The 27,730-nt window shown below is 42.8% G+C and overlaps 1 protein-coding gene across 2 annotated transcripts in view; it reads left to right on the forward strand.

Annotated features, from left to right (window-relative positions):
- Nucleotides 1-27,730, forward strand: part of amotl1 (angiomotin like 1) — a 149,954-nt gene that overhangs the window by 92,120 nt on the left and 30,104 nt on the right. For both annotated transcript variants that reach the window (XM_048598275.1, XM_048598274.1), the window contains one exon: nt 10,376-10,515. In XM_048598275.1, coding sequence (XP_048454232.1) covers nt 10,376-10,515 — 140 coding nt within the window. The remainder of the gene's footprint in view (nt 1-10,375; nt 10,516-27,730) is intronic.

Raw genomic sequence — 27,730 nt, forward strand, 5'->3', positions numbered from 1 at the left:
TTTGCGTTCCACTGCAGTGATAAAATTGAAAGTTGTACTACATTTCCCCTAAAATACACTGAAATAGCTATGCCACCAATTTATATATTTTAAAACTTATTAGAGCAAAAGCATATGATGACCAAATCTGTTCTTTGACCTTCAAAGCATAAACAAAGCAAAATTGATGATGTTTCTTAATGCTATGTTAACTTGTGAAAAGTGGTAAAGATATTTATTGCCAGCAATCCTAATGAATCACAAGCATCCTCCATTCCCCTCAAAATTAATATGTTTGCCCTTTCTTGTTGCCTCTACTATTTTAAAATGTTCTTAAAGAACCAGAAATATCCCACTTAGTTACCTGTGAGGGAAAAATGTTCAAGTTGTAAATGGTTATGTTCTACCTTCAGTGATTTCTTCTCTTTTGTTTCAAAACACTGCAGCCTGTATTTGAAAGCATATTTTGGCCCATTCATTTGATAGAATCGGGGAGGCATCTCCCGGAAGTCAGAGAGAGGCTGGTGTTTAGTGGGAGAAGGAAGAAACTGCAGGGTGGGTTGGTGAGGGAAGGAAGACGACATGGGCAGATTAGCTTCTGAGCACAAACAATGTTAAATATAAATTTGAGATTGAGATCTGAGATGCGTTAAAATGATTAGTAACTGGTTAAAATCTTGCAGTTTTATGCTTTTGGATAGATATATATTAGCTTTGACTTCAGTCTGTAGAAGGTAAATTTCAGGTAATGGCCATTATTGTGTAGGGGTATCGGTTCTTTAGGATAAATAAAACTTGTTGCTAACTTACCCCTGTTGTCTTGTGCCAATTTAAATACTGTGGTGTCTATAAAATACTCTGCATGTCTGTTGTGACTTTAAATTTCATGGAGGGGATGATGATTATCAAGTATGTCAATGAATTATTTTAATTCTGCCTCTGTCTCAGTCCAAATACCAATATGCCAACCTAAATACAAAAGGTATTGTTACCACATGACTGCATCAACAAATAAATGAATGAATAAGAATGGAAATGACCCCTTGAAAACCGAAAGGTAGCCAGCAAAAATCGAAAAGTGTGCGTAGAATATCAAAACATGGCCCTTGAGGAAATCTCAACAGCAACCCTTGTAGTGGAGTCAGAATTATTCCTATCTGCTAGTGAGTATGATACACATATAGCTTGGTAAGGCAACCACAAACTGAATAAAGTATTTATGAATAAATGAAAATAGATCCTTAATGTAACAGCAGAACTTTTTAATATTCTGACATTTATAGCTCCTGCCTTCATTTCTCTGCTGCTGAAAATATTGGCTCCCTATAACATAAACAGAAAGTTCTGGAAATGCTCAGTAGGTTTGGCAGCATCATTGGAAAAAGAAATAGATATAATGTTTCATAGCCATGACCTTTCATCAGAACTGAACTTAGTTAGAATTGTAAGAGGTTTAAAGGAAGTGCAGAGGCAGGAAAAAGATTTCATTGGGTCTGGGGGTAGGGGTGTGTGGTGATATGGAAGAATAAAATATGGGGAAGGTATGTGATAAGGTGGGAGGAAATTGTCCTTTTGCCTTCTGATAAAAGGACAAGTAAACAAAAATGTGTCCCAGGAGATACAAGTCGAGATAGCAGGACCCCATTGTCAACAACTGATATATTGAAAAAAAAATTCAATCTTAAGTTATGATCTAGAATTATTAAACTCAGTGTTGTGTGCAAAAGACTATAAAATGCCAAACCAAAAGATGAAATCCCATTCCATGAGCTGATATTGAGTTTAGTGAATAGAGTATAGGTGGGTGAGGTAAGAATGAAAGATGAAGAATCAATAGCTCAGTATCATTCTTGCAAACTGAACAAACCTCTTTAACAAACCTCTCATCTGCTTATACCAGAGACGTTCAGTGTTAGTTTGAGATGATATACTAGGGATTGATAGTCATAAGTCCAAATTTTATTACAAAGTACGTCAATTTCAGAAATGTAAATACTAGCATATTGATTGGCAAGTGGACTCTGTTTAGCAGTGCATTGTCATGGAGCCTGCATCAGTTAGATGATGACAATTAACTGCTAATATTTGATGAAATTTAAAACAGGCAGGTTGACTCTGATTAGTCATGTCATTGTCACGTCATTAGTCATGCAAACTATACGGTAAATGGAAAAGCCCTGGCGAAAATTGATGCACAGAGAGATCTGGGTGTTCAGGTCCATTGTACCCTGAAGGTGGCAACGCAGGTGGATAGAGTGGTCAAGAAGGCATATGGCATGCTTTCATTCATCGGACAGGGGTATTGAGTACAAGAGTTGGCAGGTCGTGTTACAGTCGTATAGGACTTTGGTTCGACCACATTTGGAATACTGTACAGTTCTGGTCACCACATTACCAAAAGGATGTGGATGCTTTGGAGAGGGTGCAGAGGAGGCTCACCAGGATGTTGCCTGGTATGGAGGGCGCTAGCTATGAAGAGAGGTTGAGTAGATTAGGATTATTTACATTAAAAAGACTGAGGTTGAGGGGGGAACTGATTGAGGTCTACAAAATGATGAGAGGTATAGACAGAGTGGATAGCAAGAAGCTTTTTCCCAGAGTGGGGGACTCAAATACTAGGGTTCACGATTTCAAGGTGAGAGGGGAAAAGTTTAAGGGAGATACGCGTGGAAAGTTCTTTACGCAGAGGATGGTGGTTGCCTGGAACGCGTTGCCAGCGGAGGTGGTAGAGGCGGGCACGACAGCATCATTTAAGATGTATCTAGACAGATACATGAATGAGCAGGGAGCAGAGGGATACAGCTCCTTGGAAAATAGGTGACAGGTTTAGGTAGAGGATCTGGATCGGCGCAGGCTTGGAGGGCTGAAGGGCTTGTTCCTGTGCTGTAATTTTCTTTGTTCTTTGTTCTATTCTGAGAAATGGATAAAAGAATGGCTGTCACCTGTATCATTGAGATAAGACTGACACAATGTGTACATATGTTCTTCCTGTCTGCAAAGAACGGGGCTCCGGCTGTTAATAAATGTAACTTCTGGTAAATGCAAGTGCTTCACATTTGTGAACCAACCACGATCTTAAATTGGTTGTCAGTATAATTCTTCACACACACACACAATTATTTAACAAATATTGTCCAATCATAGAATTACGTCTAATATTGGATACTGCTTTGAGTTTTGTGATCTCACACTGGTTGGATACAATCATATCTTGATTATCATATACAGCTAAATGTTTATGTTGTTTGATATAATCCACCAGGACATATGGTAGCTCTATAATTCATATACCACATTCTCAGTGAGTGAATCCTCAAAAACGCACTTAGCTGATCTAGCTCAGCCATGTTGTGGGATTCCAAATGACTTCTCTGATTTTTACACACAATGTGAAAGTCTGGCAGTGTTAAACCTTATATTACTAGTTTATGTTACAATATTGGAATATGTCTATTGATATCTTAATCCCAGTCTTTAGAAAGTCCCTGAATTTCCATCCTGTTTCCATCATGAATAATTTAAGTGCTGTGCTGGAAATAAAGTAACCTGTCTGTACTCATTATATTGATCTCCAAATGGAAAAAAAAAAGTAACTTTGTTTTGCTATCATTAGCAATGCAGTGTCCAGTGTCATTCTATTCATTTTTGTGGGATGTGGGCGTTGCTGGCTGGCCAGCATTTCTTGCCCATCCCTAGTTGCCCTTGAGAAGGTGGTGGTGAGCTGCCTTCTTTAACCACTGCATTCCTCCTGCTGTGGGTTGACCCACAATGCTATTAGGGAGGGAACTCCAGGATTTTGACCCAGCGACAGTGAAGGAATGGCAATTATATTTCCAAGTCAGAATGGTGAGTGACTTGGAGGGGAACTTGGAGGTGGTGGTGTTCCCATATATCTGCTGCCCTTGTCCTTCTAGATGGAAGTGGTCGTGGGTTTGGAAGGTGCTGTCTGAGGATCTTTGGTGAATTTCTGCAGTGCATCTTGTAGATAGTACACACTGCTGCTACTAAGCATCGGTGGTGGAGGGAGTGAATGTTTGTGGATGTAGTGCCAATCAAGCAAGCTGCTTTGTCCTGGATGGTGTCAAACTTCTTGAGTGTTGTTGGGGCTGCACTCATCCCGGCAAGTGGGGAGTATTCCATCACTCTCCTGACTTGTGCCTTGTAGATGGTGGACAGGCTTTGAGGAGTCAGGAAGTGAGTTACTCGCCGCAGCATTCCCAGCTTCCGGCCTACTCTTGTGGCCACTCTGTTAATGTGGTGAGTCCAGTTGAGTTTCTGGTCAATAGTAACCCCCAGGATATTGATAGTGGAGGACTCAGTGATGGTAACACCATTGAATGTCAAGGGACTGTAGTTAGATTGTCTCTTATTGGTGATTGTCATAGCCTGGCATTTGTGTGGCACGAATGTCACTTACCACTTGTCAGCCCAAGCCTGGATATTGTCCAGATCTTGTTGCATGTGAACATGGACTGCTTCAGTATCTGAGGAGTCACGAATGGTGCTGAACATTGTGCAATCATCGGCGAACATCCCCACTTCTGACCTTATGATGGAGGGAAGGTCATTGATGAAGCAGCTGAAGATGGTTGGGCCTAGAACACTATCCTGAGGATGTCCTGGAGCTGAGATGATTGACCTCCCACAACTACGACCATCTTCCTGTGTGTCAGGTATGAGTCCAACCACCGGAGCGTTTGCCCCCTGATAGCCACTGATTCCAGTTTTGCAAGGGCTCCTTGATGCAACACTCAGTCGAATGCAGCCTTGATTTCAAGGGCTGTCACTCTCACCTCACCTCACCTCTGGAATTCAGCTCTTTTGTCCATGTTTGAACCAATGCTGTAATGAAGTCAGGAGCTGAGTGGCCCTGGCAGAACCCAAACTGGGCGTCACTGAGCAGGTTATTTCTGAGCAGGTGCTGCTTGATAGCATTGTTGATGACACCTTCCATCACTTTACTAATGATTGAGAGGAGGCTGGTGGGGCAGTAATTGGCTGGGTTGGATTTGTCCTGCTTTTTGTGTACAGGACATACTTGGGCAATTTTCCACATTGTCAGGTAGATACCAGTGTTGTAACTGTACTGGGACAGCTTGGCTAGGGGAGTGGCAAGTTCTGGAGCACAAGTCTTCAGTACTATTGCGGAATGTTGTCAGGGCCGGTAGCCTTTGCAGTATCCACTGCCTCCAACCGTTTCTTGATATCATGTGGAGTGAATTGAATTGGCTGAAGACTGGTGTCTGTAATGCTGGGGACCACTGGAGGACGCCGAGATGGATCATCCACTCGGCACTTCTGGCTGAAGATTGCTGCGAAAGCTTCTGCCTTACCTTTTGCACTGATGTGCTGGGCTCTTCCATCATTGAGGATGGGGCTATTTGTGGAGCCTTCTCCTCCTGTGAGTTGTTTAATTGTCCACTGCCATTCACGACTGGATGTGGCAGGACTGCAGAACTTAGACCTGATCCATTGGTTGTGAGATTGCTTAGCTCTGTCTATCACTTGCTGCTTTCGCTGTTTGGTAGCCCTGTTTGGTGGCTTCACCAGGTTGATACCTCATCTTCAGCTATGCCTGGTGGCTGCTCCTGGCATGCCCTCCTGCACTCTTCATTGAATCAGGGTTGATTCCCTGGCTTGATGGTAATGGTTGAGTGGGGGATATGCTGGGCCATGAGATTACAGATTGTGTTGGAGTACAATTCTGCTGCTGTTGATGGCCCATAGCGCATCATGGATGCCCAGTCTTGTGTTGCTAGGTCTGTACGAAGTCTGTCACATTTAGCATGGTGATAGTGCCACACAACACGATGGTGGCTGTTCTCAGTGTGAAGGCGGGACTTCATCTCCACAAGGACTGTGCAATGGTCATTCTTACCGATACTGTCATGGACAGTTGCAACTGCAGCCGGCAGATTAGTAAGGATGAGATCAAGTATGTTTTTCCCTCTTGTTGGTTCCCTCACCACCTGCCGCAGACCTATGTCCTTTAGGACCCAACCAGCTCGATCAGTAGTACTGCTGCTGAGCCACTCTTGGTGGTGGACATTGAAATCCCCTTTTGTGCCCTTGCCATCATCATTGCTTCCTCTAAGTGTTGTTCAACATTGAGGAATACTGATTCATCAGCTGAGGGAGGACGGTATGTGGTAATCAGCAGGAGGTTTCCTTGCCCACGTTTAACTTGAAGCCATGAGACTTCATGGGCTCCGGAGTCAATGTTGAGGACTCCAGTAGCAACACCCTCCTGACTGTATACCACAGTGCCGCCCCCTCTGCTGGGTCTGTCCTGCCGGTGAGACAGGACATATCCAGGGATGGTAATGGTGATGTCTGGGACGTTGTTTGTAAGGTGTGATTCTATGTCAGGCTGTTGCTTAACTAGTTTGTGAGACAGCTCTCCCAATTTTGGCACTAAATCCCAGATGTCAATGAGGAGGAATTTGCATGGTCGACAAGGCTATTTCTGCCGTTGCCTTGGCCGATGCCAGGTGATCCGTCCACTTTCATTTCTTTGAGCCGTTGTAGCGATTGGCTTGCTAGACCATTTCAGAGGGCATTTGAGAGTCAACCACATTGCTGTGGGTCTGGAGTCACATGTAGGCCAGACCAGGTGAGGGTGGCAGATTTCCTCCCCTGAAGGACAGTAGTGAACCAGATGGGTTTTTCTGACAATCGGCAATAATTTCATAGTGATAAGTAGATTCTTAATTCCAGAGTTTTTTTTTTGAATTCCAATTCCATCATCTGCTGTGCTGGGATTTGAACCCAGGTCCCCAGAATATCAGCTGGGTTTCTGGTTTAATAGTCTAGCGATAATACCACTAGGCCATCGCCTACCCCAATTTGATGTTGATGGTCTGTACAACAATGCACTACTGAAGGAAGCGATTAACATTTTCATTGAGGTGCTGTACCATAGCGAACCATATTCACCACAATGGTGTGAATTAGTATCCATTGAACTTCTGAATTCAGCAACTTATGCAGTTGATTTGAGTGTTAACAATACCATATATTCCCAAAAAGACAGTGTTGCCATAAGGTCCCTTCCATGTTTTTTATGGAGTGACCACTTGCATATTTCTGTTATGTTAGATGCTATATTTCCGATATTTGAATCCACAGCTGCATACAAGAATTTTGTTCATGGGCTTCTTCAAGGGCAATGTCCTGTGCCTGAATTTACCTTTGTAATGGAACAGTCAAATCAGCCCCTATCCCACCATCCTTCCATGGATTTTTACCACTGTCTACTGAAAATTCACGGCCTAGTAAACCTACTGTTCCACACCTTATTCGGTTTAAGCTATTTTTTCACTGTACAAGCTGGATGCTGTAATAGGGCATATCAAAGCATTCTATGGGGTAATAGCAACCCTGAGCAGATTATTTAGAACACAGAATTGTACAGCAGCGGACCAGGCCCCTCAGCCCACAACGTTATGCTGAACATGACGTCAAATGAAACTAATCACTTCTTCCTGTGCTTGGTCTGTATCTGTTCATTCCTTGCATATTCATGTGTTTATCTAGAAGTCCCTTAAACACCCTTATTGTATCTGCCTCCACACCACACCTGGCAGCACGTCCCAGACTCCTACCACTCTCTGTGTAAAACAAAACATGCCGCGATTGTCTCCTTTGAACTTTCCCCCCTCGCCTTTAAATGCATGCCCCCTAGTATTAGACACTTCAACTCTGGGAAAAAGATTCTGACCGTCAAACCTATCTGTGCATCTCATTATTATATAGACTTCTTTCAAGTCTCTCCTCAGCCTCTGCCATGCCAGAGAAAACAGCCAGAGTTTTCCAGCCTCTCCTAATAGCTCATACCTTCTAATCCAAGCAGCATCCTGGTAAACCTCTTCTGCACCCTCTCCAAAGCCTCCACATCCTTCCTGTAATGTGGTGACCAGAATTGAACACAATACTCTAAGTGTGGCCTAACCAAAGTCTTATAAAGCTGCTACATGATATCCTGACTCTTGTACGCAATTCCACAACAAATAAAGCTAAGCATGTCATATGCCTTCTTCACCACCCTATCTACTTGCGTGGCCACTTTCAGGGAGCTATGGACTTGAACCCCAAGATCCTTCTGTTCATCAATGCTGTTCAGCATCCTGCCATTAACTGTATATTTTTCCTTAACACTTGATCTCCCAAAGTGCAGCACCTCACACTTACCTGGATTAAACTCCATCTGCCATTTCTCTGGCCATATCTGCATTGATCTATACCCAGCTGTATCCTTTGACATAACAAGGCATAGAGCTGGATGAACACAGCAGGCCACGCAGCATCAGAGGAACAGGAAAGCTGATGTTTCGGGCCTAGATCCTTCTCCAGAAAAGCCCAGTTCTTTGCAGTCGGAAAGGACATGTACACACCATGCCTTTTTCAACTCAATAAGATACGTGATATACATCCTACCATCTCTGTATCCTTTGACAACCTTCTACACTATCCATAACTCCACAGATCTGACACAGAGGGTGGTGGGTGCCTGGAACTTGCTGCTGGGGGAGGTAGTGGAAGCAGATACGATAGTGACTTTTAAAGGACGTCTTGACAAATAAATTGATAGGATGGGAATAGAGGGATATGGTCCCCAGAAGGGTAGGGGGTTTTAGTAGTGACGGGCAGCCTGTCAGTGCAGGCTTGGACGGCCGAAGGGCCTGTTCCTATACTGTAATTTTCTTTGTTCTTTGTTCTTTGTATCATCTGCAAACCTACTAACACACCCATCTACATTTTTATCTAAGTCATTCGTATATATCACAAACGGCAGGGGTCCCAATACAGATTGCTGCTGAACATCACTAGTCACGGACCTCCAGCCTGAAAAACACCTTTTCATGACTACCCTGTACTTTCTATGGTCAAGCCAATTCTGAATCCATGCGGCCAAGTTGCTGTGGATCCCATGCATCTTAATCTTCTGGATGAGCTTACCATGAGGGACCTTGTCAAAAGCCATACTAAAATCCATGTAAACAACATTTACTGCTCTGGTGTCATCTATCACCTTCGTCACTTCCTTGAAAAATTCAATCAAGTTGGTACTGTATCAGTTTGATGCTGTATATTGCATAAACTCATAAACAGGTCTAAGTTGTCACTTGTTTTTGGACCTGAAAGGTACATATTCTACCTCAAATGAAGGTAAAGTATGTAAAATACTAGAGTAACGTATCTGTTTCATGCTGCCACGAATAGTAGCAATAAAAATGATGTTTGCCATTCACAGGATGCTGCCATCAAGCCAAAAATACTTTCTGCTTATCACATAAATGAATAATATGAATTCCAATGTTGGTATGATGCTAGGTCCAATGGCCACATATCCCAAAGATCACATCAAATAGCAAGCCCCTTTACCTGTTCGCTGCAAGCAAGATGCTGACCACATGCAACTAGCCCATGCTTGCAAAACGCAAAACAGTGTTCAACATTAGATGAATTCTGATTGGACAATGTTTGCTAAATGTGTGCTAAGAATTAAGATTGAAGATTGGTACACTTGCATGTACCAGAAGCTACAAATATGAACACACGGAGCCCAGCTCTTTGCAGTCGGAAAGGACATGTACACACCATGCCTTTTTCAACTCAATAAAATACGTGATATACGTTCTGTGGTTCATTTCTCAGGGCAATGGCTTAACCAAGCAATGTGAACCTACCTGGTTTAAAAAAAAAGCTTAGGAGTTAACTGTCAGTCATCATTTAATCGATGCTTCTTCATGCAACTCCACTGCCAATTAGAGTCTGCTTGGTAATCAATCACCATTCTTCATATAGTATAAATGTTGTTTTCCTTTACATTGGTGTTTCTTGTGAATTGTTCTGATGAGTGCAAGATGAAAAGCTTAAAAAAAAATTGTCTGTTTTCAGGAATACTCATATTTTGATTCCTTTCTTAATTAAAAATATTGATTAAAATAAAACAAAATAGGTGTTGAAGTTAACTTATCCGAACTGTATCTATGTATCGTTTTGACTTTCTTCAGTATTTTTTCCTGATCTTAAAGTAAATCCTGCACTACATCTAGTGAAATATTAATTACATTTGCGGACTTAACACATCTGTGAAGTCTCTCCGTTTAAGTTTGTGATGACTTTTTCTTATTTTCCTAGTAGTTGATCTTGGTAAGCAAAAATGGTAAATGTAAATTCATCATCCATTCAGTTCTGAAAGATTAGCTGTTGATATTCCCTCTATGTTATTTCCAAATAACAGATAAGGTTTTCAAATGTGAAGAAAAATGCCAAGTAACTTGAAGTCTGCTTCATGTTTTCTTCCTGCCTGAGGCAATTTGTCGTGATCCCAGTTAACAGGAAAACTGCCACACAAAGCTAACCTTGTTCTCTATTTCTCATGCAAACAAAGAGCACTTGAAGGAAGAGGAAAAGCTGGAAATGGAACTGGCCACAATGCGTTCAGCCAATGAGGATCAGCGGAGGCGCATTGAAATCTTGGATCAGGCATTGAACAGCACCCAAGCCAAGGTGGTCATGTTGGAGGAGGAGGTGGGCTTAATGTTTAATTTGATTTGATTGACTTCATTGATGACAGCCGATTCAACACTGTTGGCCACAAAGCAATCAGCAATTAGAAAACTAACTGGATATTTCAGTGTGTTTCTGCAATGCTACTGAAACTATTTATCAAAAGATACTTCAGCATGAAGAGTCAAAATTCAAACTGTCCATATTTTAAGGATGTTTTATCCATATATTTAGACCCTCTCAGTGGATCTTTCTTTGTGTCTTTCTTTAAATCACATTTAAGCAAATTAGTAGTCTTCATTTTTCTTTAGATAACAAGAGTTTTAAAGCAGTAGTGGTGAAAACCTTAAAGTTAAAACAATTGTCTGTGATGAAGGAAGAAATTAGTATCTTGTCTGATTAATTGCAGGCCTAACTAATAATCATTTGCTGTTGGCTTTCTCAATTCAGTGAGCTGCAGTCCACACCAATCCAAACACTGCAACTGTCTGTTTTCTGAGTAAACACACAGCTAGCTTAAATAAAAGAACCTTCTACCCCACAGTCCATCTTTGAGACTATGCAAAGCATGTCACACAGTCATAAACAAAATAAACCTACAACTCCTTGATTGTCTAAGCGTATGAATAATTTATATTTCTATCCAATGTAATTGTCCTCTCTCCAGAATCCTTGCAACTACTCAGGTTTAAAAAGCTGGTTTTGGCTTCTTTAATTAAGCTAAAGATATGTGCCCTTGGTCTACCAAGAAAACAGAGATGCATCTTCCAAGGCTCAGTACTTTGCCTTGTAAGTACTTTGTAAGTCTGATCTCATTAAACACATACCTTGAAATGTTTTTACCCCAGGTCTATTTGAATTAGACTTGATTAATTTCTTAATTAGATGTTTCCATTGAACACTTACAAGTTATATTCCGAAAACATGTGAAAATGCAGTTCATAACTCATAACAAGAACGTGTTTGTCAATACACAGAGTGTAGTAAATAAAGTTAGTTATCAGCAGCTCCAGGTAGTCAAGTGGGAATGTGATATTATTTGTGACGGTAGGAAACCTATCACAAAAATAGGATAGAACATAGAACATAGAACATTACAGCGCAGTACAGGCCCTTCGGCCCTCAATGTTGTGCTGACCTGTGAAACTAATCTGAAGCCCATCTAACCTAAACTATTCCATTATCATCCATATGTTTATCCAATGACCATTTAAATGCCCTTAAAGTTGGCGAGTCTACTACTTTTGCAGGCAGGGCATTTCACGCCTTTACTACTCTCTGAGTAAAGAACCTACCTCTGACATCTGTCCTATATCTATCACCTCTCAATTTAAAGCTATGTCCCCATTGCTAGCCACCACCATCCGAGGAAAAAGGCTCCCACTGTCCACCCTATCTAATCCTCTGATCATCTTGTATGTCTCTAATAAGTCACCTCTTAACCTTCTTCTCTCTAATGAAAACAGCCTCAAGTCCCTCAGCCTTTCCTCATAAGACCTTCCCTCCATACCAGGCAACATCCTGATAAATCTCTTCTGCACCCTTTCCAATGCTTCCACATCCTTCCTATAATGCGGCGACCAGAACTGTACGCAATACTCCAAGTGCGGCTGCACCAGAGTTTTGTACAGCTGCAACATGACCTCATGGCTCCGAAACTCAATCCCTCTACCAATAAAACCTAACACACCGTACGCCTTCTTAACAACCCTATCAACCTGGGTGGCAACTTTCAGGGATCTATGCACATGGACACCGAGATCTCTCTGCTCATCCACACTACCAAGAATCTTACCATTAGCCCAGTAGTCTGTATTCCTGTTACTCCTTCCAAAGTGAATCACCTCACACTTTTCCACATTAAACTCCATTTGCCACCTCTCAGCCCAGCTCTGCAGCTTATCTATGTCCCTCTGTAACCTGCAACATTCTTCCGCACTATCCACAACTCCACCGACTTTGGTGTCATCCGCAAATTTACTAACCCATCCTTCTACGCCCTCATCCAGGTCATTTATGAAAATGACAAACAGCAGTGGCCCCAGAACAGATCCTTGAGGTACACCACTAGTAACTGAACTCCAGGATGAACATTTCCCATCAACCACCACCCTCTGTCTTCTTACAGCTAGCCAATTTCTGATCCAAACCGCTAAATCACCCTCAATCCCATGCCTCCGTATTTTCTGCAATAGCCTACTGTGGGGAACCTTATCAAACGCTTTACTGAAATCGATATACACCACATCAACCGTTTTACCCTCATCCACCTGTTTGGTCACCTTCTCAAAGAACTCAATAAGGTTTGTGAGGCACGACCTACCCTTCACAAAACCGTGTTGACTATCCCTAATCAAATTATTCCTTTCGAGATGATTATAAATCCTATCTCTTATAATCCTTTCCAACACTTTACCCACAACCGAAGTAAGGCTCACTGGTCTATAATTACCAGGGTTGTCTCTACTCCCCTTCTTGAACAAGGGGACAAAATTTGCTAGTCTCCAGTCTTCTGGCACTATTCCTGTAGACAATGACGACATAAAGATCAAAGCCAAAGGCTCTGCAATCTCCTCTCTAGCTTCCCAGAGAATCCTAGGATAAATCCCATCCGGCCCAGGGGACTTATCTACTTTCACACCTTCCAGAATTGCTAACACCTCCTCCTTATGAACCTCAATCCTGTCTAGTCTGATAGCTTGTATCTCAGTATCGTCCTCGACAACATTGTCTTTTTCCTGTGTGAAGACTGACGAAAAATATGCATTTAGCGCCTCTCCTATCTCTTCAGACTCCACGCACAACTTCCCACTACTGTCCTTGACTGGCCCTAATCTTACTCTAGTCATTCTTTTATTCCTGACATACCTATAGAAAGGGTTTTCCTTGATCCTACCTGCTAAAGACTTCTCATGTCCCCTCCTGGCTCTTCTTAGCTCTCTCTTTAGGTCCTTCCTGGCTAACTGAGCGCCCTAACTGAGCCTTCACGCCTCATGTCTACATGCCTCCTTCTTCCTCTTGACAAGAGATTCAACTTCTTCAGTAAACCACGGTTCCCTCGCTCGACCACTTCCTCCCTGCCTGACAGGTACATACCTCTCAAGGACACGCAGTAGCTGTTCCTTGAACAAGCTCCACATTTCAATTGTGCCCAGCCCCTGCAGTTTCCTTCTCCATCCTATGCATCCTAAATCTTGCCTGATCGCCTCATAATTGCCTTTCCCCCAGCTATAACTCTTGCCCTGCGGTATATACCTATCCCTTTCCATCGCTAAAGTAAACATAACCGAATTGTGGTCCCTATCACCAAAGTGCTCACCTACCTCCAAATCTAACACCTGGCCTGGTTCATTACCCAGTACCAAATCTAATGTGGCCTCACCTCTTGTTGGCCTATCTACACACCTGCACACATTGGACAAAAACTGACCCATCTAAAGTACTCGAACTATAGCGTTTCCAGTCAATATTTGGAAAGTTGAAGTCCCCCATAACAACTACCCTGTTACTTTCGCTCCTATCCAGAATCATCTTTGCAATCTTTTCCTCTACATCTCTGGAACTTTTCAGAGGCCTGTAAAAAACTCCCAACAGGGTGACCTCCTTTCCTGGTTCTAACCTCAGCCCCATACTACCTCAGTATACAAGTCCTCATCAAACAGTCCTTTCTGCCACCGTAATACTGTCCTTGACTAACAATGCCACACCTCCCGCTCTTTTACCACCTTCCCTGATCTTACTGAAACATCTAAACCCCGGAACCTGCAACAACCATTCCTGTCCCTGCTCTATCCATGTCTCCGAAATGGCCACAACATCGAAGTCCCAGGTACCAACCATGCTGCAAGTTCACCCACCTTATTCCGGATGCTCCTGGCATTGAAGTAGACACACTTCAAACCACCTTCCTGCCTGCCAGTACACTCCTGCGACCTTGAAACCTTATTCATGACCTCACTACTCTCAACCTCCTGTACACAGGAGCTACAATTCAGGTTCCCATCCCCCTGCTGAATTAGTTTAAACCCTCCCGAAGAGCATTAGCAAATTTCCCCCCCAGGATATTGGTACCCCTCTGGTTCAGGTGTAGACCATCCCGTTTGTAGAGGTCCCACCTACCCCAGAATGAGCCCCAATTATCCAGGTATCTGAATCCTTCCCTCCTGCACCATCCCTGTAGCCACGCATTCAACTGCTCTCTCTCCCTATTCCTCGCCTTGCTAGCACGTGGCACGGGTAACAAACCAGAGATAACAACTCTGTTTGTTCTAGCTCTAAGTTTCCACCCTAGCTCCTTGCATTTCTGCCTTACATCCCCATCCCTTTTCCTACCTATGTCGTTGGTGCCTATGTGAACCATGACTTGGGTCTGCTCCCCCTCCCCCTTAAGGATCCCGAAAACACGATCCGAGACATCACGGACCCCGGCACCTGGGAGGCAACACACCAACCGCGAGTCTCTCTCGTTCCCACAGAATCTCCTATCTGTCCCCCTAACTATGGAGTCCCCAATGACTAATGCTCTCCTCCTCTGCCCCCTTCCCTTCTGAGCAACAGGGACAGACTCTGTGCCAGAGACCTGTACCCCATGGCTTACCCCGGTAAGTCGTCCCCCCCAACAGTATCCAAAACGGTATACTTGTTTTTGAGGGGAACGGCCACAGGGGATCCCTGCGCTGTCTGCCTGTTCCCTTTCCGTCCCTTGACTGTAACCCATCTACTTTTTTCCTGTACCTGAGGTGTGACTACCTCCCTGTAACTCCTCTCAATTACCCCCTCAGCCTCCCGAATGATCCAAAGTTCATCCAGCTCAAGCTCCAGTTCCCTAAAGCGGTTTCCGAGGCACTGGAGTTGGGTGCACTTCCCGCAGATTAAGTCAGTGGGGACACTAGTGGTGACCCTTACCTCCCACATTCTACAGGAGGAGCATGCAACTGCCCTAACATCCATTCCCACTGTTCTGAATTCCCAAACAGATTATTAAAAAAAAACTAGTAGCCTTACCAAATCAGCACTCAGAACCTTTTTTTTTGGTTCGAGGAGGAGGATTGGTGGGAGAATAGAATAGAATACGATATATTCCTGGATGCACGTTTCGGGAAAGGTAAGGAAGCAAAGAAAGAAGGATGGGAAACACTGTTGATTGAGGAAAACATGACTATGAAAAAGAAAGAGTTGTCCTAGAGAGATCAGAGGTGGAATGTATTTGGTTTGAGCTAAGAAACAATAACTAGACCATTACACTATTAGTTGTATTTTATAGACTCGCAACAAATGGGAAAGACATGGAGGAATAAGTTAGCACAAAAACTAGTTGGTATTATGATAGAAGGCTTTAATTATCTTGACATACACTGTGATATTAATAGTATAAAGACATAGATAAGGTCATTTCTGAATTGTGTTCAGGAGAATTTTCTAGATTGATTCCAGCCGAGCAAGGAAGGAAGAATTGCTGCATCTGGTTCTGAGGAATGAAGTGAAAGAAGTATCACTAATGCAAACATTTTCTGGAATAATGTTTGTAGCATGATAAGTTTTGGATTGGCTATAGAAAAGGACAACGAGCAATCCAGAATAAAAACAATTAATTGGTGAGAAATGATATGCCACAGGTAAATTGGAATCAAAAATTGCCAGACAAAACTATAATATAACAATAGGCTACCTTTAAAGAAGGATAGTTCAGGTACAGATGAAGTACATTTCCATGAAGGGGAAAGGTGGGGCTATCAAACCCAGGGGTCCCAGGACAAAAGAGGTAGAGAGAAGGTGAAGTGGAAAGGGTTTATATGATAGCTATCAGGTGGGTAACAACAAATGAAAACCTGACTGAATACAGAGGGTAAGTAGATAAAAGAAATATGAGAAGCAATGGGAGAGAACGAGAAGAGACTGGAAGTTAACATAAGACGGACTTCAAACATCTCAGAGAAATAAATGGTTAGAGGAGGAATGGGGTAAATGAGGAATCAAAAAGGGAATTTATGCTTGGAGGCAGAGTTACCAAGAAAGAAAATATCACCCAAGACATTATGAAAAAGGAGGTAGTTGAGACACTGTTGGGCTAAAAATTGATAGAATGATAAAGAAGAGGAATTAGGAAGGCTGCCTGGACCACAAACCAATAAATCACCAGGACTGGATTTTTTTTTTTCCTTTATTCATTCACAAGATGAGGGCAACACTGGCCAGGCAGCATTTATTGCGCATCCCTAATTGCCCAGAGGGCAGTTAAGAGTCATTGCTGTGGGTCTGGAGTCACATGTAGGTCAGACCAGGTACGGATGGCAGTTTCCTTCCCTAAAGGGCATTAGTGAACCAGATGGGTTTTTCCGACAATCGACAATCATCATTAGATTCTTAATTCCAGATTTTTCTTTTAATCGAATTCAAATTCCACCATCTGTCGTGGTGGGATTTGAACCTGGATCCCTAGGACATTATTTGGGTCTCTGGAGTAATAGTCCAGCAATAATACCATTACACCATCGCCTCCCCACTATGAGATATATCTAAAAATACTGAGCTGGCCATAATCTTCCAATCCTGCTTAGATAAAGGGATGGTTCCAGAGGATCGGAGAATTAGTGTTGCAACCCTATGTTTCCGTTTCAAGTGAGGTTATAAAGATTCAGGCAAAGTAACTACAGCCAATGAGTTTAACCTTAGTGGTGGAAAATCCTTTAGAAATGTTAATCTAGTTCAAAACAAAGAGTGACTTCCTCAAATATAGATTAGTTAATGAAAGCATGAATTTATTAAAGGTACATTTTGTTTAATTGACATGATTGAGCATTTTTGTTTGAGATAATGGTGTTGGTTAATGAGGATAATGCATTACATAGTGTTCTAAAAGGTTTAAGGCAAAATGCCGTGAAATAGACTTCACCTATTAACGTTCCTGAAGTAAGTGTGGATAGTGCAGCACAGGTAAAAAGTTGACTGAATGACAGGAAGAAGAAAATGGTGGTGAATAGGTGTTTTGAACTGAAGATAAGTATACTGTGGTCATTCTGGGGGGCTTTCATTTGATTTATGTTATTGACCTAACCTTGGGTGTGCATGGACAGTTTCAAAATTTGCAGATGAGACAAAGCTTGGACATATTGTGACTTGAGACGAAGATTGCTGTAGACTCCAAGAAGATACAGACAAGCTGGTATCATTGGGAGACAAGTAGCAGATGACATTTAACACCAGGAAGTACACAGAGATTTTGTTTGGAAGGTCGACCAGAGGTACTATAAATTTGAAAAGTACATTTGTAAAGGGATTGCAACAACAAAGATAGTGGAGGTACGTATACACAAATTATTAAAGATAACAGGCAGGTTGAGAAAGATTTAAAAGGCATACATTAGCTTTATAAATCGAGGCATTTGGTACAAAAGCCAAGAAGTTATGATTAAATTTTATATAAATAGCATAACTTCAACTGGTAAATAGTATCCAATTCTGGATATCATTGTTTAAAAAGAATCTGATATCATTGGACAGACTGAAGAAAAGATTCACAAGACTGTTTTAGGGTGAGGACCTTGAGTTGTGTAGATAGATAGGAAAAGCTGGGACTGTTCTTTGAGATGAGAAGGTTCGGAGCATATTTCATGTAGGTGCTTCAAATCATGAGAACTTTGACAGAGTAGATGGAAAGAAACTATTCTCATTTGTAGAAGGGTCAAGTACCAGAGGGCACTGACATAGCCTGAATTTAAAAAGAACCAGGGTTGATACGAGGAAAAGATGTTTTTTCTGCACAGTGTGTGGGCTAGGATCTAAAATGCATTCCCTGAGAATGTGGTGGAGGCAGATTCAGTTATGGCTTTCAAAAGGGACTTGGCCAGTAGCAGACTTTCTGATGGGAAAGACATGAGGAGGGCTAAAGGAGCTAATATCAGTGGCTGATCTTGCCATGCAGTGTCTTGTTTGGCTTGTTCCATGTGTTTATCACTGTATTACTCCAGAAATGTATTAATTCCTCTGCTGTTGTATGCACTTTAAAGTCCCCAAAGAGAGCATTTCCTCAGAGAAGGTTAAAGCAGTATTATGTACTATAGCTGTCTTCAAACAATTAAAAACTACTCTAAATCCTGGACAAAATGAACACATAAATGGGCCACTGCAGTGTGCAAAACACATACAGTTGATACAGCTGTTACAGTTTCTTCAAGTCCAACATCTGCTGACGTTTGTCTTCTGCTTCTGTCGTTTCTTTGTGGTTGTACTGATATTATGAAGTAAAATTTAACAAGGTTTGGAGTTGGCTTGGTACCAAATGAAGAAAATAGTGAAATGCCTCACTTGGTTGTGACCAAGAATGGCTATTTTGCAAATTATTAACATTCGCCTCATGCCATCGAAGGTGAGCATTTATATACAGCATGGGAATCTGGCCTTGTACTTCAAGGTTATCTCCTCAAGATAATTATGAAGTCAGTTCCAGAGGCATAGAATCATAGAATTCCTACAGTGCAGATAGAGGCCGTTCAGCTCATCACGTCTGCACTGACCCTCCAAAGATCGTCCCGCCCAAACCCACCCCCTACCCTAACCCCGTAACCCTACATTTCCCATGGCTAATTCACCTAGCCTACACATCCCTGGACAGTATGGGGTAATTTAGCATGGCCAATCTACCTTAACTGCACATCTTTGGCCTGTGGGAGGAAGCCACAGCACCTGGTGGAAACCCATGCAGACATGGGGAGAATGTGCAAACTCCATACAAAGTCACCCAAGGCTGGAATTGAACCTGGGTCACTGGTGCTGTGAGGCAGCAGTGCTGAACAATTTTGTTAATGCATTATAATTCTGCATCTAATTTGTGGTGCTGCTGAGTCTCCTGTAATTAGTTTTAACCATAGGAAAATTGTGAGTGTTGTAAGTTAGGTCAATTTACCTCTAGACCCTCTATCCTAGGATTTGAGCTGCACAGAATTTTAGCGTCTATTTAAAGCAGTTTTGGGGCATTCTTAAACATTTATAGACAGCACAATTGATTTTAAAATATATATAAATATGTTGCTTTTGATCAAATGAATTTTGCAATTCTGATCTAACTTTGTGATCATGAATGGTCTTTTCAAACCTATTTAACACTTGAGTCTTAAATTCAAGTCCGAGACTTGGAAATTAGACTTGCCCCAGACTGGTTTGTCCCCAAGCCCATTCATTACTGGACTTCAGCCTCACAAAGATTAGATGTGTAAGCTGCCAACATCTACTGGTAATTCGCAGACAAAAGGCCTCTAATTCAGGCCTGTGTACAACCAGCAGTAGCCATTGGGAGAATGCTTGAAAAGGGATGGGAGAGTAATTGTGAGGGGTTGAACTAAGAAGTGTTGATTAGGTGTTTAAGAAAAGATTGAGAGACAGCCAGTAGCAGACTGTGGATTAAATGTGCAGCCTGTAAGATAGCCTCTTGCTCTGTTTCATGTTTGGATATCATTAAGATACTTACCTCTCGTGACACCCTGTAGCTGACCCTTTAAACATCTCTAGTTAGGACAAATGGAGACTTGGTTTTCCCGAATGTCATTGGTTAGGCGCCGACAAGCAGACAGCCCAAAATTTGCCCAGTGGTAACTTTTGACACATATTTTAAAACAAATGCCATTCTTACAAAGCCAAGTATACAGACTGGAACATTCTAATTCTATCCATCTGCACTGAGTCTGTAGGGGTTGGAGAAATTGGACTAATTCATTGTGGCCCATATCATTGTTAATTAAAGCTTTTGGAAATAAATCATGGGTGAAATTGTGTGCCTTCCCATGATGTGTTTGGTGGCAGGGATGGTATTTAATCAGATGGGTGGGTGCTCAATGGTGTCCCCATGACTGTCCTTCTTTCACCCCAATTAAATGCTCAGTAGGAAGATCCATGGATGTGCAAGAAGTGGCCATTTGAACATCTTTTCCTGCTGCTGTTAGTGTTAATTCAGGGCTGAGGGGGGACTCTGCATGCAGGAGGTACAACATTTGTGGCTGCCTTGGGCACTTGTCTGTAGTGATTGTAATGAGGTCAGCCAGGTGGACCTCACAGAATATGGGTTCCTTGATTGGGGCTGTTAATCTGGTTCATTTGGGGAGCTCTAGCTGACAGTTTCCGTTCACTCTGACAGCTGACTCTGTAGGACCTGGATCAAAGAACAAAGAAAATTACAGCACAGGAACAGGCCCTTTGGCCCTCCAAGCCTGCACCAACATGCTGCCCATCACAACCAAAACCCCCTACCCTTCCAGGGACCGTATTCCTCTATTCCCATCCTATTCATGTATTTGTCAAGACGCCCTCTAAAAGTCACTATTGTATCTGCTTCCACTACTTCCCCCGGCAGCGAGTTCCAGGCACCCACCACCCTCTGTGTAAAAAACTTGCCTCATACATCACCTTTAAACCTTGACCTTCACACCTTAAACCTATGACCCCTAGTAACTGACTGTTTCTCCCTGGGAGAAAGCTTCTGACTGTCCATTCTGTCCATGCCCTTCATAATCTTATAGACGTCTATCAGGTCGCCCCTTAATCTCACGTCTTTCCAGTGAGAACAACCCAAGTTTCTCCAACCTCTCCTCATAGTTAATCCCCTCCATACCAGGCAACATCCTGGTAAATCTTTTGTGAACCATCTCCAAAGCCACCACATCCTTCTGGTAGTGTGGCAACCAGAATTAAACACAATATTCCAAATACGTCCTAACGAAGGTTCTATAAAGCTGCAACATTACCTGCCAATTTTTAAACTCACTGCCCCAGCCAATGAAGGAAAGCATGCCATATGCCTCGTTGACTACCTTCTTCACCAGTGTTGCCACTTTCAGTGACCTGTGTACCTGTACACTCAGATCCCTCTGCCTATCAGTATTCTTAAGGGTTCTGCCATTTACTGTATATTTTCCATCTGGATTAGACCTTCCAACATGCATTGCCTCACATTTTTCTGGGTTAAACTCCATCTGCCATCTCTCTGCCCAAGTCACCAGCCAATTTATATCCTGCTGTATCCTCTGACGGTCCTCATCGCTATCCAAAATTCCAACCGCCTTTGTGTCATCTGCAAACTCACTAAACAAACCAGTTACATTTTCCTCCAAATCATTTATATATATATTACAAACAGCAAAGGTCCCAACACTGATCCCTGAGGAATGCCACTTGTCACAGCCCTCCATTCAGAAACGCACCCTTCCACTGCTACCCTCTGTCTTCTATGACCGAGCCAATTTTTTGCGACTTTACCTTCTGTATCAGCCTGACATGAGGGACCTTGTCAAAGGCCTTCCTGAAGTCCATGTAAACACCATCCACTGCCTTACCCTCATCGATATCTTCATCACTTCCTCAAAAAATTCAATCAGTTTAGTGAGGCAGGACCTCCCCTTCACAAAACCGTGTTGCCTCTTGCTAATATGCCCACTTATTTCCAAGTGGGAGCAAATCCTGTCTTGAAGAATCCTCTCCAATAATTTCCCTACTACTGACGTAAAGCTCACCAGCCTGTAATTAGCTGGATTATCTCTGCCACCCTTCTTAAACAAAGGAGAACAACATTGGCTATCCTTGTCAAGGACTCACCACATGTAAATAAAGGGTGACTTGATGATGGGATACCAGCCTTTGTGGAGTTATTCAGTACAACATTGGGGAGATGAAAAGCAACAAACAATTCTTCTGACAGCTGGTGGACCCACTGCTTTTTCAGTTATTAGGAGCCTAACTTTATCTATGGTACCAGATACTAAAATCTTTCAAGAGTTGATGTGTTTAGTTAAATAATATTACAAACACAAGCCTCCTCTAACTCTGAGATGCTATCAGTTTTACTCAGCAATTCAAGAACCAGGGGAATCCATACCAAGATTTTTGACTTAAGAGGACAGGCAGAGGCACATGACTTTGGTTTAACCCCGATTAAGATGGTGAGAGACAATTTGGTATGTGGGATTAACAATGTAACCGTGCAAAAGTGACAGCTGAAGCCTAACTGGACTTCAAACAGGCACTATAACTGGCTTTATCATTGGAAAATGAGCCAAGTGAAGTGTATGAGTTACAGGGTATTCCAATGGAAGTGGACACGCTTGCAAGTCCAATTAAGCTTGGGGAGCACCACTTGAGTGAAGGCAATTGCATAGCCTCACTCACGACACATCCTGAACAGAGGGACTCTAGGTCAGCCCACAGCAAAACCCCAAAACATAGCCAAGCCTCGGCCAAACAATTCAAATTTTTTTCAGGATCCAGTTGACTTTAGAAAGAAAGGAGGAAAACACACCCCCACTTACATCAATGGAATTGAGGTTGACAGGGTGGAAAGCGTCAAGTTCCTCAGTGTGATAATAACAAAAAAACTGTCCTGGACTTCCTGCATAAATGCTATGGTTAAGAAGGCACAACAATGCCCCTTCTTCCTCAGGCTGCTTAAGAAATTTGGTATGCCCATAAGGAGCCTTACCAACTTCTACTGATGCACCATTGAAAGTATACTGTCTGGGTGCATAACGGCCTAGTATGACATCTGCTGTGCCCAGGACCGTAAGAATCTACAGAAGGTGGTGTGCACAGCCCAGACCATCACGGAAGCCAACCTTCCATCCATGGACTGCATGTACACGGCTCACTGCCGCGGAAAGGCTGCCAACATCATCAAAGACACCCCGGTCATGCTCTCCTACAACCTCTTCCGTCAGGCAGAAGATACAGAAGCTTGAACATACGTAGGTTCAGGAATAGCTTTTTCCCAGCAGTTATTAGACTGATGAATAGACTCTGCAGCCTCAAATAATATTGATCTTGCCAACGTTGATCCCCCTTAACGCACGCCCTGTGCAATGTAACCTGTATGCCTCTACCTAAGTCTTTTTACAATCTCTGATCTTTACATCCTTGCTTACTATGATATGCCTGTACTCCTCGTAAACAACTGCTTACTGTATTTCGGTGCACGTGACAATAAATCAATCAAACAAGCCATTGCAGTTGTTGCCGGTACACAGACTTGAAACAGCAAAGAGTCCCACTAGACCTAAGTTGATTAAGAGAACTCATAGGCCAGTATCCAGGAGAGTGCACACCCTGGAAAGTCCACTATATCTAGTTTGGAACAGTTAAATTGCTTAGCAACATCCAAATCAGAACCAATTAAAATAAATGTCTGGTTAAATGGTCACTCAGATCTAGTGGAGTTCGATACTGCCGTGGCCATTTCAGTGATTGCAGAACCTGTCTTTAAAAAAATTCACTCTGAACTCCAACCTTTAAATTTGTTTAAGACCTCAGCTAGACTGAGAATTTACTCCAGGGAACCTTTACAGATGAAGGCTGCAACTTCGGTTCCAGTCTCCTATGAGAAGCAGCTGGTTAAGTTACCACTGATTGTAGTAAAAGGCTCCGGGCCAAGCTTGATGGGGCAGAATTGGTTGAGAAAGATTCGTCTAGTTTAGCTCAATAATCTTTGATTAGAAAATGGCTGACTGAGTGAAATCCTAATTCGATACCCAGACGTTTTTCAGGAAGGTCTAGGGACTATCAAAGTAGCCAAGGCCACCTTGCATGTTGACCAGGAAGCAATTCCACAATTCTGCAAGGTGTGCCCAGTGCCAGCCTTATGGGCAAAAGTAGAGGCAGAAATCGGAAGGCTGGAAAGCGAAGGAATCATCAAACCAATCCATTTGGCAGAATGGGCAGCACCAGTCATATCGTTGTGAAGCCTGAAGCATTAGTTTGCCTTTGTAGGTGTTTTAAGCAAACAGTAAACTGCTTTTCACAGCTGGATAAATACCCAATCCCTCGCAATGAGGATTTATACGCAAAGCTGGCAGGGGATCTGTCCTTCACAAAGCTGGATGTGAGTCATGTAGGATTCCCAGAAGTTTGCTACAATTAATGCCCATAATAGTTTGTACCAACATTACAAGACTGTCATTTGGTGTATTGTCAACCTGTGTAATTTTTCAGCAGACGATAGAGACATTTTACAAGGTCTACCCCAGGTTGACATTTATCTAGATGACATGCTAATAACAAGGAAGACCAATAAGGGCACTTGGAAACTTGGAGATAGTCCTTAGACACTTCTTCCAACTGGGCGTACACCTTAGAAAGGAAAAACCCCAAGTAACCTTCTTGGGGTACAAAGTCAACAAGACCAGGTTTCACCCATTGGAAGATACAGTGAGAGAGATCAAATGTGCCCTGTCTCCCACATCTGTACTGGAGCTTAGGTCTTCTTTCGGTGTGATGGCCAGAATTGGATGCAGACATAACCACATTAATGGGGCAGTACGAAGAGTGCCAACAAGGACAGCAGCACCTTCACATTCATGGGAATAGCTGAGTAAACCCTGGACTCAGTTACATGTTGACTGTACAGGTCCTTTCCATGGCTCTATGTTCTTAGTCATGTGGAGAACCACTGAAATTGGCTGGACATGTAGAGTCGAACATGCGGGTGACAATAGACAAACTGCTCACATCTTTTGCAATACAAGGACTCTTGGAATTGTTGGCCACAGATAAAGGGCCATCATTTATAAGCAGGGAATTTGAGTATTTCCTGAAGTCAAATGGGATTCGTCATAGAAGGACAGCTGCATACCATCCATCATCCAATGGGTAGGCAGAAAGACCAGTCCAAACGTTGAAGGCATGCTTAAAGAAACAGCTTATAGCCACTAGATACCAACGGTCCTGATTCCTGTTTGACTATAGGACCACCCCTCATGCAAATACAGAATAGCTCCAGCAGAGTTGCTAATGGGGAGTAGACTTGATTTGATTTGATTTGATTTGATTTATTGTCATGTTTACACAAGTACAGTGAAAAGCTTTATTTATGAGGAGATCACAGTAAGTAAGGACATACAGGTCATAGTTTGAAAAAAAAACTTGGACAGACGCATACAGGTAATGTCGCACAGGGCGTGCACCAAGCAAGATCAACATTAGCAAGATCAGTATTATTTGAAGTTAGAGAGTCCATTCAGCAGTCTAATAACAGCCTGGAAGAAGCTGTTCCTGAATCTGCTGGTGTGTGTTTAAGCTTCTGTCTCCTTTGCCTGACAGAAGAGTTTGTAGGACAACATTATCGGGTGCAATGTGACTTTAATGAAAATGGCAGACTTTCCGTGGCAACAAGCCATATAAATTGAGACCATGGATGGAAGGTTAGCTTCCGTGATGGTTTGGGCTGGACTCCGCATCAGGTTAAATCTGTTCTTCCTGGACTGGGGGTTGTGACGGGATGAGGTTGAAACAGCATCAGGGATGCCATTGTCAGACTCAAGACTCCGCTAAGCGGGAGAAACAGTTTACTTTAGGATATAAAGTTTGATGTAGGAACCATGGGTAATGGACATGGTTGCGCAAGGTCAGGTCCAGTGACATATAAAGTTCAGGTAGGTGCGATGCACATGGACCATATGAAAGCTGCAAACTCACAAACGGTACAGGAGCAAAACGTGCCTGGCTCTCGACTACCTTTCTGACCATTCCGAAATCCATGGGTTCTCCCTTTCCATCAAACATTGAAGATACCTCGGAATCTGAGATAGACACGGCAGATTTTGCCACCTGAAGAGGAGAAGGAACTTCTTCCGAGATGGTCCAGGTGCAAGTGGCGAGTCAGTGTGCATTTCACATCACCCTTTTCAGAGACAGAGTTAGAGGAACCTGACTCGGTGCTACAATGCCCCAGGAGAAGCTACAAAAAAAAAGCACTGGACTAAGTCCTTGGACGCAGAAGGGGAAGGGTGCAGTGTTTGTAATGAGGTCAGCCAGGTGGGCCTCATAGAATATGAAGAACAAAGAACAACACAGCACAGGAACAGGCCCTTCAGTCCTCCAAGCCCGCACCGCCACGTTTTGCCCTTCCATACTAAAACAATCTTCACTTACAGGATCTGTATCCCTCTATTCCCATCCTATTCATGCATTTGTCCAAGTGCTTCTTGAATGTTGTTATTGTGTCTGCTCCCACCACCTCCTCTGGCAATGTATTCCAGGCACTCACCGCCCTTTGTGTGAAAAACCTACCTCAAACATCTCTTTTAAACTTCTCTAATCACACCTTGAACCTGTGTCTCCTAGTAATTGAGCCCTCCACCTGGGAATAAGCCTCATACTTTCCACTCTATCCATGCCAATTACAATCTTATAGACTTCTATTACGTTGCCCCTGAACTTCCTGCATGCCAATGAAAACAAACCCTGTCAAGCCAACCTTTCTTCATAGCTAAAATGCCCGTACCAGCCAACATCCTAGTAAACCTTTTCCGTACCCTCTCAAAAGCATCCACATCCTTCAGGTAGTGTGGAGACCAGAACTGTATGCAATATTCCAAGTGCTAGAGTTCCATTAAGCTGCAGTATAACTTGTCTATCCTTACACTCAATGTCCCTTCCAATGGAGGCAAGCATGCCCTAAGCCTTTTTTACTACCTTATCTACATACGCTGCCACCTTCAGTGATCTGTGGACCTGCGCACCCAGATCCCTCTGCATATCAATACTCCTAAGGGTTCTGCCATCCACTGTATAATTTCCACCTGTACATGAACTTCGAAAATGCATCACCTCACATTTGTGTGGATTAAAGTCCATCTGCTATTTTTCTGCCTATGCCTCCAACTTATTTATATCCTGCTATGTCCTCTGACAACCCTATCCTAGTTACTATCCGCAACTCCACTAATCTTTGTATCATCTGTAAATTAACTAATTAGACCAGCTACGTTTTCCTCCAAATCATTTATTCAGACCACGAACAGCAGAGGTCCAAGCATTGATCCCTGTGGAACATCACTAGTCACAACCCTCTATTCTGAAAAATGCCCTTCCACTGCTACCCTCTGTCTACTATGACTAAATCAGTTCTGTATCCATCTTGCCAGCTCACCACTGACACCATATGACTTCACCTTTTGTACCAGTCTGCCATGAGGGATGTTGTCAAAGGCTTTACTGAAGTCCATATAGACAACATCAAACACTTTCCCCTCACCAATCGTCTTCATCACCTTCTCAAAAAACTTGATCGTTAGTGAGGCACGACTGTCCCTGCACAAAAGCATGCTGTCTATTGCTAATAAGTCCATTTGCTTCTAAAAGCATATAAATCTCGTCCCTGAGAATCTTTTCCAATAATTTCCCTACCAACAACGTGAGACTCACAGGTCTGTAATTTCCAGGATATCCCTGCTACCCTTTATAAGCAATGGGACAACATTGGCTA

Source organism: Rhincodon typus, chromosome 6 (genome assembly GCF_021869965.1).
Source record: "Rhincodon typus isolate 14 chromosome 6, sRhiTyp1.1, whole genome shotgun sequence".
Classification (NCBI taxonomy): Eukaryota; Metazoa; Chordata; class Chondrichthyes; order Orectolobiformes; family Rhincodontidae; genus Rhincodon; species Rhincodon typus.